At 35.8% G+C, this 15,276-nt stretch overlaps 1 protein-coding gene across 2 annotated transcripts in view; it reads right to left on the bottom strand.

Annotated features, from left to right (window-relative positions):
- The window catches only part of LOC107083892 (F-box only protein 44-like), an 18,348-nt gene extending 4,327 nt beyond the window's left edge, over positions 1–14,021 (bottom strand). The window contains exons 1-6 of one of the 2 annotated variants that reach the window (XM_015373429.1): positions 13,776–14,021; positions 7,938–8,187; positions 7,442–7,556; positions 7,276–7,371; positions 7,039–7,174; positions 6,521–6,947 (exon numbers count right to left, since the gene is read on the bottom strand). In XM_015373429.1, the coding sequence (XP_015228915.1) occupies positions 6,801–6,947; positions 7,039–7,174; positions 7,276–7,371; positions 7,442–7,556; positions 7,938–8,187; positions 13,776–13,940 (909 nt within the window). In that variant the 5' untranslated portion in view covers positions 13,941–14,021 and the 3' untranslated portion in view covers positions 6,521–6,800. Of the gene's footprint in view, positions 1–6,520; positions 6,948–7,038; positions 7,175–7,275; positions 7,372–7,441; positions 7,557–7,937; positions 8,188–13,775 lie in introns of those variants that run through there. The other variant, XM_015373428.1, reaches the window with a different exon arrangement.
- Between the last annotated feature and the right edge of the window lie 1,255 nt (positions 14,022–15,276).

Here is a 15,276-nt window from a genome sequence, read left to right as displayed (position 1 = left end):
AGAGAGAGAGAGAGAGAGAGAGAGAGAGAGAGAGAGAGAGAGTCACAGTATATAGAGTCACAGATGGAACATGGCTTAACTGTATGTCACCATGGAAAATAACTATCATTAAATCGTTAGAATAGTCTATAATCAACAGCTAATGTGATTTTCTCGTTCATGAACAACCTTGAATAGATCAGCCTAAGTAATCATATGAATTCGCATCTGTATGGCTCCTTGTGTCTCCCCCAGCAGAACTTACCAATTCTCCTGAATTCTGAGCAGTTGGGTTAACGTTGTGTGTGGGATTGGCACACATGGTGGTATTATTCGTCTCTTTCGCTAAACCCAAGCTTGATGTGTGGCAGACCTGCTACTCCAGAACCTACAGCAGATCCCCTTCAAACCGAAAGTATTACAATGAGGAACAAAAGAAGTGCGCACTTAAAACGTTTATCGTTGTAAATTGGAGTTAAATTAAAACTGACCCACAAAATAACTATCCAACTGAATATTATTATATAAAAGCTCAAATGTTTCGCCTTACTTATTCAGACAAGTGAGTCATAACTTCCTGTCACCAATGTAGGCTATTTTATCTCAAGTCATATGTTTACCTTTGCGACGTAGAGGAAAGAAAATACGATTAATGAAAGAAACATCCATGTATGCGTTTCTATTAGCCTTAGATATCCATACAGTATTCACAGATGCAACTCGTCAACAAGACGTGACAGCAGCTTTTAAAACAGAATGTTGTGTAACAGGAAAATACGTCTTGAAAGTGTTCTTGAAGAAACGTTCCGTGTGAGCTTCGTTCCTAGTTTTGTTTCTGCAGGAAAAAAAAAAAATCCGTTTTAATATTTACAGTTCTTTTACAATTATTGTATTGAATTTTAAGATGTATTGAATACATCTTAAAATCCAAAAAAGGGACTTTTTATATTTCTACCTTCCTTTTATTCCAGACATAGATTAGTCCTTATGTTTGAGAGCTACAAAAAAACAGGAAAAAGAATAAGAGAAGAATAACGAAAACAGGAATCAAAGAATACTGTGTTTAAAAAAAAGAAAGAAAAAAAAAGACTAAATTGTCTATATTTGGTGTCTTTATATGTGGTTTGAAGGTCTGTACTTATAAGTTAGGGGATTTCAAAGCGCTTTTTTCCATATTCAGTCATTTACCCATTCACTCACACTGATGGTGGCAAGCTACATTTTAGCCACAGCTGCCCTGGGACACACTGGCATAAGTGAGGCTGCTGTACACAGGTGCCACCAGGCGCTCTGACCACTGGCACAGTTACCCTATGTTGGAATTGACAGAGCTCTAACTATGAAGCTGTTTGACACATTAAGACGACACACATAGTTCCTCAATAATGCATAAAAGTAGGAATGTTGCTCATAAGACTACAGATATCCATCTCTGAATCCTGAAGAGGATTCTAAAGTTTTCGTGAAATGCTGCTTGCAGTTTCTTCATTAGAGCGTTAGTTAAAGAGGCGTAGCCAGAAAATATTTATAAGGGTGGCCAAGCAATAACCAATGTGCACTGAGGGGTGGCCGTGTTACGGCTACTCTTGCATCAAAATAGTTTCCCAAAAAATCAAAAATTGCCAGAGTAGTCTTAGGAGGAGGTTTTTCGACTCACAAAACAAAAAGCACTTGTGGGGAATGTTCTTGTTTCAAAAAAGGGGTGTTTTCTTTACTTATAAAAAAATAACAGAAATATTCTCAGAGTTGACTTACAAAAAAATTAAATATAAAGTTAAGTGATGTGTGTGAAAAAACTGTTGCACTCCTCGCTCCTTCAAACAAACAATCAGATCCACGTCATCAGCTGCTTCTACTTGTTAATCTCAGCAGGAGGCGGACTGACAAGGAGGAGGGTCAAAGCCAAACCAATACATAAACCAATAAACAATAGCTCTACCATTCACACAACCTTAGATCTTTAACATTAATAATTTTGCAAAAAATAAATGAATCTAATTCTTAATAGGCTCCAACATCACGGCCCCTAATTGTTAGCCTTAGCAAAATAACAATTACAAAAATAATATTCACAGGAGCCTAACATCTAGCAAAAACATTACATAAATTTAATCATTTTGTCCATAAATGTAACCTAGAGCTTCTCAACATTTCTAATGCTTAAAGCAGTCCATAGAAAGTCTTATTTCATCCAGCTGCCTCCATTAAAAGACAGAGCTTATCTATTGGTCGCTGGATGACATTGGCTTTGATTTTAACCAAAACGCTTCAAACAAAACCTTTGGCATCCGGAAAAATCTTCATCACACGGCCCATTGTCCATGCGCTTCTTGGTGCCGAGTTATCAACTATAACAACCAGATCTCCAGGGCTGAAGTTCCTCCTTTTGCTGTTCCACTTGCTTCGTTCTTGCATGAGTGGAAGATACTCCCTTGTCCAACGTCTCCAGAAAAGATCTGCAAGATACTGTGATTGTCTCCATCTTCTTCTTGAATATTGATCTGTTTTCTCAAAGACTCCTGGTGGTATGGTTGCTTTTCCTTTCAGCTGGAGTAAATGGTTTGGTGTTAGTGGTTCTAAATCATTAGGGTCATTCGACACTGAAGTTATTGGCCTGTCATTTAGGATGGCTTCCACTTCACATAGTGCTGTTGACAGGGTTTCATCATCCAGTGTTTGTTCCTTAAGGACAGATGTGAGGGTGTTTTTCATTAGACGTTTTAGTCTTTCCCAGACTCCACCGTGGTGAGCCCCAAAAGGTGGGTTAAAAATCCATTTTATTCGCTCTACTAAAAGATTCTTTTGGATTTTCTGATGATTTAGCTCTCTTAATGCTTCTTGTAATTCCTTTTGTGCTCCCATAAAGTTTGTCCCACAGTCTGTTCTGATGCTCATCACAGAGCATCAGAACAGATGAATCTGCGTATAGCATTTATGCATGAATCTGTTGTTAAGAAGTTTGCCATCTCTAGGCGGACAACTCGACTCACCAGACAGGTGAATATGACGCCCCATCCTTTCACCTGAGCTCGTCCCCTTTTTACTTCAATAGGACCAAAGTAGTCAATGCCAACATGACTGAAAGGAGGTAGATCTTTAACATAAATAATTTTGCAAAAAATAAATTAATCTAATTCTTTATAGGCTCCAGCAGGACGAAAGTAGATAGGCGCCAACAGGAAAATTAACGAGCACAACATCCATATTCTCTAATTAAGACAAACTATTATCATAGCAACCTTTGCTAACAAATAGATCAATATATTCAAACATCCGTGCTTCCTAGATAAAAGGTATAGTGGATACAAATCTTTCAGTTTTGAGTTCTGGGGCAAACATCTCTTCCTTTGTCATTACTTGCCTACTTTTATTAGCAATTATTCTGCATCAAATTAATTTTTAAAAGCACTAATATCTACATAAATTGATTATTACATTTTTATTAAGATAGTTATTTATCTATGATTTCACTGAAGACTCCTAGATGACTTGCAGAGACACATAATTTTCTCTTTACCCCCTATAACACAAAATCTAGTTCTGAAAAGAGAATGAATTATCATTTTTAATGTTGATTTGCATAATTAAACATATTGTTTTTGTTGTCAAGTAATTGTTGATATATGAAAAATTTAAATGTTTTGAATATTCCACTTGAGAGTATTACTGCTGCCACCGCCTGTATTAAAAGGGGGAAAAAAATGGTAGGGGTGGCCAATGATTAGCTAAAGGTGGCCATGGCCACCCCTGGCCCCCCATCTAGCTCCGCCCCTGGTTAGTTACACCAAGGATGAGTTACAGGAGTGCAATAAGATAAAATATAAAGATTTAGCAAAACAATTTTCCCTTTTATATTTGTGATATCACCATTTTCTCACTTACAGTGCTTTTTTCTAACATTTAGTTTTAAGCACTGGGTCCAAAGGTTAAATAAATACATTTCAACATCCTTTTTTCTCCAATCAGAAACATGCTATATTGATGACATAGATATTGAACACTCAGCAAGACTCTCCTCCTCACTAGGAGGATAGAAGACACATTCTAGATCATTTTTTTAATTTATTCATTTCTTTTATGTGGTTTACTTATGTCATATTGCCCCGGCTGTTTTTATGAGTTAATTTCAACTTAGTAAGGTTGAACTATTCCTGTTTACTTTGAAATTACAGGGTTAGTATATTTAAAATCTGAGTGTCTAACTAGCACATCAGTTCTATAATAGCTGACAGCTTGGGAATTTGCAGCCAATATCAAACCAAGCAGTTTATACCTCAAATCTAACTTTTCTGGTTCTACAACCCTCCTGTTTTAAAGAAAATACCCAAAGTTTTTATTTTGTAAAGCTATTAAGTTACTCTCTAATGTTGACACTGGCACAGCACACCTTAAATTCACAGACATCCGTGTAGAAATGTAGCATAAATTAGATATTTTCTTCTTGATATGTCTTTTCCTGTTCTCCCAAAGCCTGATCCAACTATGGTGTTCATTGCTGGACAAATCTCAATACAGAAATCAGCAAGAACTCCATACCACCCTTTCCATGACCTTGTGTCTATGCCTGCATGTCAAATATATCTCACTCCAGGTCTGTAGTCATGGAGTGGTTGATCTGAAAATATTAAATTTAGAATTGGTTTCTGTGGCATTCGGTGGAGGGTATTTTGTTTTTCATACTCATAGGGGTGGATCTAGAGATGGCCAGGGGTGCCATGATCACCCCTACCCGGTTATTTGTTGTTCCCCCTCTAACAAGCTGTTCTCTTGTAAGCCTGATGGTGGCAGCAGTGAAACCATCATGTGAAATTTCCTACATTGAGATTTGAATTCTGGTATATTAACCAAACGCTGTATATTTACAACAATATACTGCAAATAAAGAGAACTAATACAGATTGCTTGCTCTTTTATGAATTCGCCTTTAGGTTTTTTAGGGGAGAGTTTGTCTCTGTGATCACCTGTATGGAAATGTGGAGTAGACTTGTGCCAGAAACCCTGATACATCTGGATGGCTGTTTTAAAGTCTATTTTGTGAGATACATGTAGCCAGTGGAAGAAGTTTAGAAATAGAAAATGTCCTTTTTGATGCAGTGAGGATGGGGGCATTCTAGATCAACTGCAGCTATCAGATCAACATATTCTGGAGACCCATGAAGAAAAAGTTGCTGTAATTAATTTGACCAAAGATGAGCACATGAATTAGGTTTCCAAAAATCCTGGACATTCATGCTTTAATGTTCTTCAGGTGACTAAAGGCTTATCAATTGTCTTAATGTGCCTCTGAAGGTTCAGGTCTGAATCATTTCAAGCTTTACCAGTAGTTTCTAGCTGTAGAAACTGAATCTGTGTGCTAACGCCTGATTGCTCCTCTTTTGGTCAAAAGCAATTATTGCTTCAACTTGTTTTTATTTAGATGTAGAAAGTTTTGAAACCTCCTTGCATTGATTTCTTTCATTTACCCAGAGCCTTGGTGAACCCACATGTGATTTTTGCTGTCTCAGATGTAGTTTCCAACTGAAATAAATGTCAACTCCAAATAGCAGTTCTTTATTTGGCAAGAAGTCAAAATAAAAAAAAGAGAATGTGCTATCAGTTTGCCACATCTCTGTACAGGAAACAATAAACAGAAGAAAAAATGTGCTCTGATCAGATGAGGACGAAATAGAATATATGGCCTACATACAAAAGCAGTATGTTTATTCATAAATCAATGCATATTACCCCTTATGTAAAATCTCAAAAGTTTAAGATTGTAATGGCAACATTATGATTATTTGTTTCAGGAGAATGAGGGCATGCAAGAGTTGATGGAACATGGGTGAAGCTAAGCATAGGGAAATCAGGAGGAAATTTGCTGATACTTAAAGAATGCGCAGCTTTCCTCATCAAACAGATCTAATGGAGAAGCATATCAGGACAGAAGAGGAATATAGCAGAGTGGGCTTACAGCACATGTAATTTACACACAGATATTAGGAAAGACTGTTCAACCCGTGGATGGTCTTTTGATTAGGTTAGAAGACATAGTGCAGCAGGATGTCAAATATGTTTTTAGATCTGGAGCAACAGATGTAGAGCGTTTCTATAAAGTTTACAATGACATAACTGTTTGGAATGTAGTTTGAGAATGACAAAAAAAAAAGGTTTTCTGGGAAATGTAAACATAAAAGCTTACATCACAATATTGTACGTTCTTACACACTGTCTTTCAGTTTCATGCTGTATATTTCTGAAGGAAAGTACCTTAGAAGGTAGTGAGGTTAAGGTTTTTCTCTGTTAAGTAGGCAAAAATATTCCAAGCTGCCTTCCTGTATCACTGTATTAAGTTTTTAACAAACCAAGAATATACATTTTCATAAAGTGCAAAATTTGAGTTTTTATTTGTTTTATCCTCAAGACACGTTCCATGCTGACATACAGAAGGAGGTAAGTCTCTTTAAGAAAATAATTGGTATAAAATGAGTGCAGATATATGACAAAAGAGGAACATTGCAGTGTTAGGTTACAGGGTAATACAGACATTTACCGTACACACATATATTAAGGCAGTTCTTACATAGATTCTGTAATGTTATAGAAAATTAGCGAGGACTGTTAAACAGGTGATGGTCTTTTTATTTGGTTAGTAGATACAGTGAAGCAGGACATCAATTATATTTTTAGCTGCAGATTAACAGATTTAGAAATCTAACATCTTACAGAAAAAAGCATATTTTTGAAGGGGAGTACCTTAGAAGGTAGGAAAATGCCTAATAGGTTTTTATCGGTTAAGAATGCAAAGATATTCCAAGCCACTTTCTGGTCATTACATCAATAAGCTAGTTTTCCAATGCTGGACATACTTCAACACAGCTTTCTGTTACACGAATTCCATAATGTCCAGCCCAGAACTTTGTGTCTTGACCACCATGACAAAAATTGACATATCTCACTCCTGGTCCGTAGTCCTTGAACACATGCACCATCTGAAAGAGAGAGAAGAAACCCCCATCAGTAATTCAAGGATCGTTTTACCTTACCAGCTCCTGTGATGTTATTAATGTGTACCTACAGTACCTGATTCCACTTCTGATCATTCCACTGAGGAAAATAAACCCTCTCAGGGCGAAACTCCTGGACTACATGTTTCCTCTTATCTAACAGCTGCACAGAACACTCATAGAAACTTCCACAATCCGATCGTGGCTGGAACCTAACAACACCCAAATTCAGAGATCTGTTGTCTTTTGTTTTACACAACAAAAAAAAACAAAAAAAAAAAAAGCATCCATCAGCTGTGTGCATTTTTCTTACCAGTCTGATATTCTGATGTGTGGCTGGATCTCATCCATGAATGATGGGCTGTAACCTTCTTTCTCCAAATCAATCAGCTGTTCTTTCATGCACATACTGCAAACAACGAAAAATTTTTTTAACTACAATTAAAGGTGAAAAACTTACAAAGCTACTGAATACTCACTAATATGAAGTCACAAAGGTTTTTTTGACTGCAGGATTTGGGTGAGGTAACCTGGGGTTTTCCAGTGACCACTTATCACCACCATTCTGCACTATGTTCCATCTTTGAAATCCATCTAAGCATCAAAGGATGAGAGATTGTTTTTTTAAACAGAGCTGGAAAATAATGCAACTAAATAAAATTTAGTGAAGCTCATTTTGCAGGGCTCAAACAATCAACCCTCTTATGATTAATCATATATACTCTAAAAAATACCAGCTCAGAGCTGTATTTAAAATAAAGATTTTGTATCTAAGATGAAAAAACTTTTTTGGTCTGTGAATATGCACTTTCAGAACTCACTGGCTGGCTTAGTGTTAGCTTTAATCTCTTTCAAATTATGCAAAAATCTCTTTTTTACCATTTATTGATTGGAAAGTCGAAAAAAGAAAATAGTCAACCAATCAACTGATTAGTAGAGTAATCATAAGTTGCAGCTCATTTTTAAAGTTTTTACCTTCTCCTCTTGGATTTTTGATGAGATTTCTTCTGTTCTTGGATAAGAAGTAAAACATCCTCCAGTCTCTGGGTACTTTGGTAGGATCATTGAGATGATATCCCTCTCTTCTACATCTTTCCTTCCAGAAAGACTCACTGTCTGCCACATCTTTCCACTCATTGCAAACCAACCGACACACACAGACTACAAAATGGGGGGGCAGATTTAGGAAGATTTCCTCCCAGACGTCCAAAGGAAAAGGGATGACCTGATGAGGCAAAAAGAAATAAATGTTTTGTCGTTCAGTGGTTAATCACGAACATGAATTCAATTCAATTCAGTTTATTTATATAGTGCCAATTCACAACACATGTCATCTCAAGGCACTTTACAGAGACAATTCAACCCGATCATAGAGTCAGATTGCTTCAAAGTTTAGGAAATACAGCTGATTGCATCCATTCATTAAATAAAAAGCAATCCCTCACCCCAAGCATGCTTGTCGTCACAGTGAAGAGGAAAAACTCCCTTTTAACATGAAGAAACTTCCAGCAAAACCAGGCTTAGTGTGAGCAGCTATGTGCTGAGGCAGACTGGGGTTCAAGGAGACAGAAGCAGACATAGAAAAAGAAGCAAAGATACAAAAGGCAACTGTCAACCAGCTCCACAGGCGGCCCCGTCCAGGAAACACACAGCCATGCAGACGAGCTGCGAGCCAGCTCCCACATCAGAGGACGAAGAGAGCACATCCAGTCAGTCACAGTCAGAGACTGACTGGATGTCAGGACTACACTGAAAAACAGGCCAAGCTCCAACATTTATAGACAAAAGTGCTGATGGCAGCGGCACAGCTGATATTTCTCTCCAGGATAGAGTCACACCCAAACAGGAGCATTCAGTAAGGCCTTGGTCACTTCAGTTAAAGGCCACTTCTTTCTGCTGACACGACAGCAGTGGCTTCCTCTTCCTCACAACATTGGCAAATCAGCTCCCAGCTAAAAGTTACCATGACCTAAGAGTAACCTGAGTAATACGTTTGTCATAATGTCTTGGATAATGGGGTAAGCTACATGCTGTTTATGAAGGAACAATCCTGCCGTAATTAAAAATACGTACAGAAATAAATGAAGGACTAAATAATATAAAATTGCTTAAAAAAGTAGCTAATAATATGAATTTGTGTGCCATTAAATGTGACAAAATAATAAAAAGATATTTCTTCAACAATAGATCAATTATTCATCAAAAACATATATTTTAACTTACACTTTTATTTTTACTTTTCTTCTTGCTTTTATGATGACGTATTTTTAACCCACTTCTTTTCTGTTATACATCTTTATTGAAGACTTTATTTTGTCTTTATGTATTTATTGCAAGGGTTTTTTTTTGTTCAGTATTTCCAATGCAACCTTTTTTGTTTTTTTCATATTTATTCAAACCAACATTTTAAAAAGATGTTGTTGTTTTTTTTCACATAATGATTTACACCAAAACATTTTAAAGCATGTTTTTACTTCACCGTAAATATTGCTTTTCATTTTGTTTTAACTAACTAACTTCTAACTTTTCTGTTTTTTTTTACCTAAAGGATTTTTACCTGCACTTTTATTTCCTTCTCCCCTTTTTCTCTTTCTACTTCTTTTTTTTAACGCAACATTTTTAAAGCATATTTTTACTCCACCATAAAAATACATTTTTATCTTATTTTAACCTTCTATTTCTTAAGCAGTCATTTATTTTTGCCTCTAACTTTTCTAACTGTTTCTTTACCCAAAGGATTTTCGCCTGCCCTTTCATTTCTTCTGCTCTTTTTCCACTTCGTCTATTTCTCCTTCGTATTTTAAAGCAACATTTTAAAAGAAATATTTACTCCACCATAAATATTTCTTTCTACTTTATTTTAACCCTCTATTTCTGAAACAATTATTTATTTGTACCTCTAACTTTTCAGTTTTTTTTTTTTTTTCACCCGAAGGACTTACGCCTGCCCTTTTAATATCCTTCGCTTTTTCCACTTCATATATTTCTAATTCGTGTTTTTTTACTTGCTCTATTTCCACTTGGTCTTCTGCAGCCCTTAATGTTTAAACGATGCCGGGAAGGGAGGGGGCGCGGAGCGGTGTCACCGGCAAAGCTTTACAACTATTGGCCAAGGCCTGGCTCCCCGGACATGGTTACTTAGCTGGAGTGCGCACGCTTGGATTTTCCCTCTATTGGTAAACTGAACCAGGACCTTAGGTATGGCGGCAACTCATCTAACTCATCCAACCTGTTGGCAGCCTCTCTTAATAGATCAGAAACGGAACATCTCGACGGTGCCACCATACCTGAGGTCCTGGTTCAGTTTGAAGAAATATCTTCTTTTTATTATTTTTTCACATTTTATGGCACACAAATTCATATTATTAGCTACCTTTTCAAGCAATTTTATAATATAAAGTCCTTCCTTTAATTCTGTACCTGTTTTTTATTATGGCAGGATTGGTTCTCCATAGCTGTTTTCCATGGAAAGAATACTGTCAGATAGATAAACCAAAGCGGAAAAGGGAAAGAAAGAAATCAGCAATACTCAAGATGAGACCCACTTCTATTCTTGGACTGACCAACAACAGGGAAAAAAAAGAAGAAAAGAAGAGAAGAGAAGAAGAAATTAACAGGATTTCGGGAATGTTTGTAATTGTTGATTTTCTAATGTAAAGCAGCTAACAACCATGACAAAATCAAGTAAATTGTCATACCTTTCCTTCAATAAAATATTATTTTTATTTGTTATATTTAATTAATAGGTGAGTGGAAACAGTACTGCACCAACTTTTTGTTTGCCAAATACCAAAATAACTATTTTTAAGATGAAGCAATGCTAAATTTGTCACTGATACCATTACAAGTTATAAAACTAAGAAAATTAGAAATATGTTCCTTTAATAGGGTAGTGCAGCAACCAGTAAAAGGTTTAAAGCATTTGTTGTGCATTACTTTATACTATAAATTAATACAATAAATTCTGTAAAAAAAAAATTAAACAGTAAGATTTATACTTTTACTTAAGTAATAAACATTAATTCTTTTTACACCTCTGCAGAAACTGGACTGAGAAAAATACAGTCAAATGTTTAGGAGGAACTGCCAGAGACATCAAGCTATCCAATCTGTCTCCAATATTCCCTGTTCTCACTTTTAGGCTTTTTTGGGGGGTTAATATTTTATCTTACATGCTTCATTGACCACACCAAACAATGTGTAATAATGAAAACTTCTCCTAGCAGCAGTTACTATTTAACCCTCTGACAACACTAAATTCCACAAACTATTTTATTTTTAGCTTGATACAATTTTTAGTATTTCTTTTTCTGTCCTCTGTGAATCAACATTTCATTAGAGATCTAAGATCTTCTTTGTTTTTGTTTTTTAATCAAATAGTGGAAATTCATAATAGCAAATTGCCTGATGTAGGCCTTCTGCTGCCAAAAATGAAAGGAAAAAGTGGTCTATTAAGCAGCATAATGAATGTTGTATAGGCTTAGTGGATTTTAAGTTTCACTTTAAGACTCATTTTTATTCTCTGAACATTGTTTTCCAAGAACACCCCTCCCCTTTTAGTGACACATGCAGTTAACTCATTGTGTGAGAGTATACAGGGTCTAAAAACTGTAAATGAAAGTCAGATTTTTTTTGTAAAGTGACATCACACATGGTACATGTACGAAAAGCCACATCATTTTGACAAGGAAAAGAGCTCCAGTAGCTTTGAATAAAGGGCTTCCATTTTAAATAAGTAAGACAAACACCACTCAACATTTCTTTTTAATAATAATTAAAAAATGACCTTGATTATACTAAAACTCTGACTTTGATTCTTTGTGTTTTTTTCAATCACAAAATAAGTATAAATTGAGCAATCCCTTAGCAAAAAGTAGTATACTTGAAGTACATTCTATTAAGAATACTTAAGTATAAGTTTAGAAAGTATATCGAACAATGTACTTTTAGTGTACTTGAAGTATTACTAAAGTGATACTTCTTCGAACTAAATTGGGACATTTTTAAGTTTACTAAAGTATACTTAAAGTATACTTTAGTAAACAATACAGTAAACGGTAGTATAGTCAAGTACACTTGACTATACTATTTTTAAGTATATTAGTTTAGAATAAGTAAACCCTAAGCGCATTGCCTGATTTTAAGTATGAAATTAGTGCACTTTTAGTATACTTGAATAAACTACTTTTTGCTAAGGGATAACTGAACTGTACTTTGTTGTAGTGGCATCAAACTCGCATCACACATGGAAATTCTCATCATGATGGGACTCTTAGTTTTGTAAAATGTCCCTAAATCTATTTTTAAAAATGTTTTTTTTTTTTTTTTTTTAATACAGAATAAACATATCTATATTACTGTAGTTTACTGAAGCTCTGTGTACGGAAGTGTTTTGCTGTCACTTGAAAAAATAAATTTTTGCTCATTATATTGTATAAACGTGATAGTATATTTGTATGAACGTGATAGTTATATTGTATAAATGTGATAATGATATTGTATAAACGTGATAGTATATTGCATAAACGTGATAGTTATATTTGCATAAATGTGATCATTATATTGTATAAACGTGATAATTATATTGTATAAACGTGATAACTTATATGCTTTATTTAGTGTAACCGCGAGACTTCTTTAAGATGAAGATGTTTTCGCTCTAAGTAGTTTTTTGAAGGAAGTGGAGAGAGGCTGGCTAAACAGAGATTCCTTCCAAAGCGCAGCGCATCAGAGTCACTGTCTGTCACACATGAAGGTGGGGCTCCAATTAAATGTTTGATCGAACATAAGAACTATCCTGACATCCTTATCCAGGTAATCGTGGGACGTTTTCACTCTGCATGTCATCTCCTCAGCAGCACAATGGCGAGTTTACTGGAGTTGATCAAGTTTTACTTTATTGTCGGTCTAAGACTGTTGAGATCCTGATGCTGCTGCTGCACACTGGAGGAGATCAGTATTAGCATGCACATATTGAGAAGAATCCTCCACAGAATGAGACTCTATGGAAGAAAACATCAATTAGTTCCTCTAGATGTTCGTTGACCAGCTGGAGAGATACGGAAGCCTGCACGGATATACGTTTCACCACCTTAAATGTGTTCAACATGGATCTGCTGGGACTCAGAATACAGTGAGAGGTCTATTATCATTTCTGGACCCAAGGGGTGTGGAACGAAGGCAGAGGAGGAGGCTGATGCGGCGCATATTGATCCTGGACCTCATTTCTTCCACGAAAGTGGAAGTTGGCTTCCGATTGCAGCTTCCGCTTCGGGACATGAGTAAAGGGCACTTTAATTTTCAGCATTTTTAATCCACTCTAATTAAAAAACTACAACACTTAGACACGTCTAACCTGGACTAGATTGTTCTAAACTATTTGTAGAATAATTAAAACCAGGCCTGGGATTTGTAATACATTTCTCTGAGTTGTGAAACTTCAATAAAAACAGTTTTTTACAAGTCTCGCGGTCGCTAAAGACTAAAGGCGTATTAGCGGAACCATCTGGATAGAGTTATCACGTTTATACAATATACTATCACGTTTATACAATATACTTTTCCGTTTTTTCCATTTTATTATCACGTTTATACAATATACTATCACGTTTATACAATATAATGAGCAAAAAATTATTTTTTTAAGTGTCAGCATTACGCTTCCTTATCTGTGCGCACTAAGCAGTGTGCCATTTGGTAATGTAGATCACGTTTCTATGGGTCTGTGTCCCAAAAGAATCTAGCAATTAATTTTATATAAGATGTAAGTGTTTATAAACATATTAACAAACATGTGAGTAGACCATCACTTACTTCCGCGTCGTGAGGCAGAGCTGAGAATTTCCCGTTAACTTGAGAAACTGACATCTTGTCTCTGGGCGGATGTAGAGGGCTCTCTGGCAGATTTGCTAGGGTTTGTTTTTTTCTATGATCGGTCTCAGTTGTTTCGTCCTGATTTTGTCCAGCTATGCGCTTCATACCAAATCCGTTGCTTTTTTTTATAGAGTCTGTTTGCAGAGCTTCCCCATCAGGACCGGATGTCTATTTATAAAGATCAGCGCGCGCAGCACGTGGGATTTTATCTGAGAGGAGGGCTCACTTCTGTACGGAAGAGGATTAAGGCCAGTGGGAAAAAAAAGTTAACTGATTTTTAAATTTTATTTCAGTTTAGTATGGGAAAAAAAGTCAGAATTCTGACTTTTTTTTCTCAGAATTCTGACTTTTTTCTAAGAATTCTGATTCTTTTCTAAGAATTCTGACTTTTTTCTAAGAATTCTGACTTTAATCTCAGAATTCTGACTTTTTTCTCAGAATTCTGACTTTTTTCTAAGAATTCTGACTTTAATCTCAGAATTCTGACTTTTTTCTCAGAATTCTGACTTAATTCTGACAGTAAAAAAGTCAGAATTTCAGTCATGTTAAACTGAAATAAAATTTAAAAATCAGTTAACTTTTTTTTTTTAGTGGCCCTAATCCTCTTCCGTACTTCTGAGAGGAGTGCTCACTTAAATATTCATTTCCCCCACTTGGAAGACCAAAAAACCGTGTTTTATCATAATTTTTGGTGATTTTCTTATACTTATTACAACATTATCTCAGACATCCAAAGTTTCAAAAACTTGTATGTAGCAGGGGGCTAGGAGGGGGGCCAGCGTGTTTTCATGGGGGCCACAGAAAAGCATGAAGGAAATTTCTTTTCAATTGGTTCAATAAAAATCCTGTTTCTTATGAGGTCAATATACATTTATAAGGAATTTTACATATTTTTTTTTAACTTAATTTAAGTTAAAACTACTGTTTTCTATAAAATTGGAATTAGAACTCAAGAAAAACCATCTGTAAAAATTAGAGCATTTTGTTTTTTGTTGTGAAAAAAAAAACATTTAGCAGTTGAAAACTGGGATCCTATCTCTATACCACTGAAGCTATCACCTTATTGTTTTTGAATAATTTGTAAAACAGAATTTGTAAAGAAAAAGAATGAAATAGATACAAATGACCTATCAGTAACCATGTCTGTTCCAGCACATATCATCATTAGAATTTCTTTTAAGGAGTAGGTCTTTATTACAGGGGCCATAACAGGGGTCAGGACATGATCTAAAGGGGCACTGGCCCCCGTTGGCCCCTGTCTATACTTGGCCATGGTGAGGAATGATGATACGGTGGCGAGGTGCACTGTATGCTGAAGTCCCATGAAAAACAGAAAGCACAACCGATGTTCAGGGCTACAAGATTACAGTTTTTTTGGATTGCTTAAGCACGATTTTCAAAACAGGGCCCGTGTTTTCAAAACACTACACACAATTAGCAC

The sequence above is a fragment of the Cyprinodon variegatus genome, unplaced genomic scaffold (assembly GCF_000732505.1).
Source record: "Cyprinodon variegatus isolate N-32 unplaced genomic scaffold, C_variegatus-1.0 Scaffold87, whole genome shotgun sequence".
Classification (NCBI taxonomy): Eukaryota; Metazoa; Chordata; class Actinopteri; order Cyprinodontiformes; family Cyprinodontidae; genus Cyprinodon; species Cyprinodon variegatus.
Note: the sequence above shows the minus strand (reverse complement) of the source record. Positions and strands in the feature narration are given on the sequence as shown.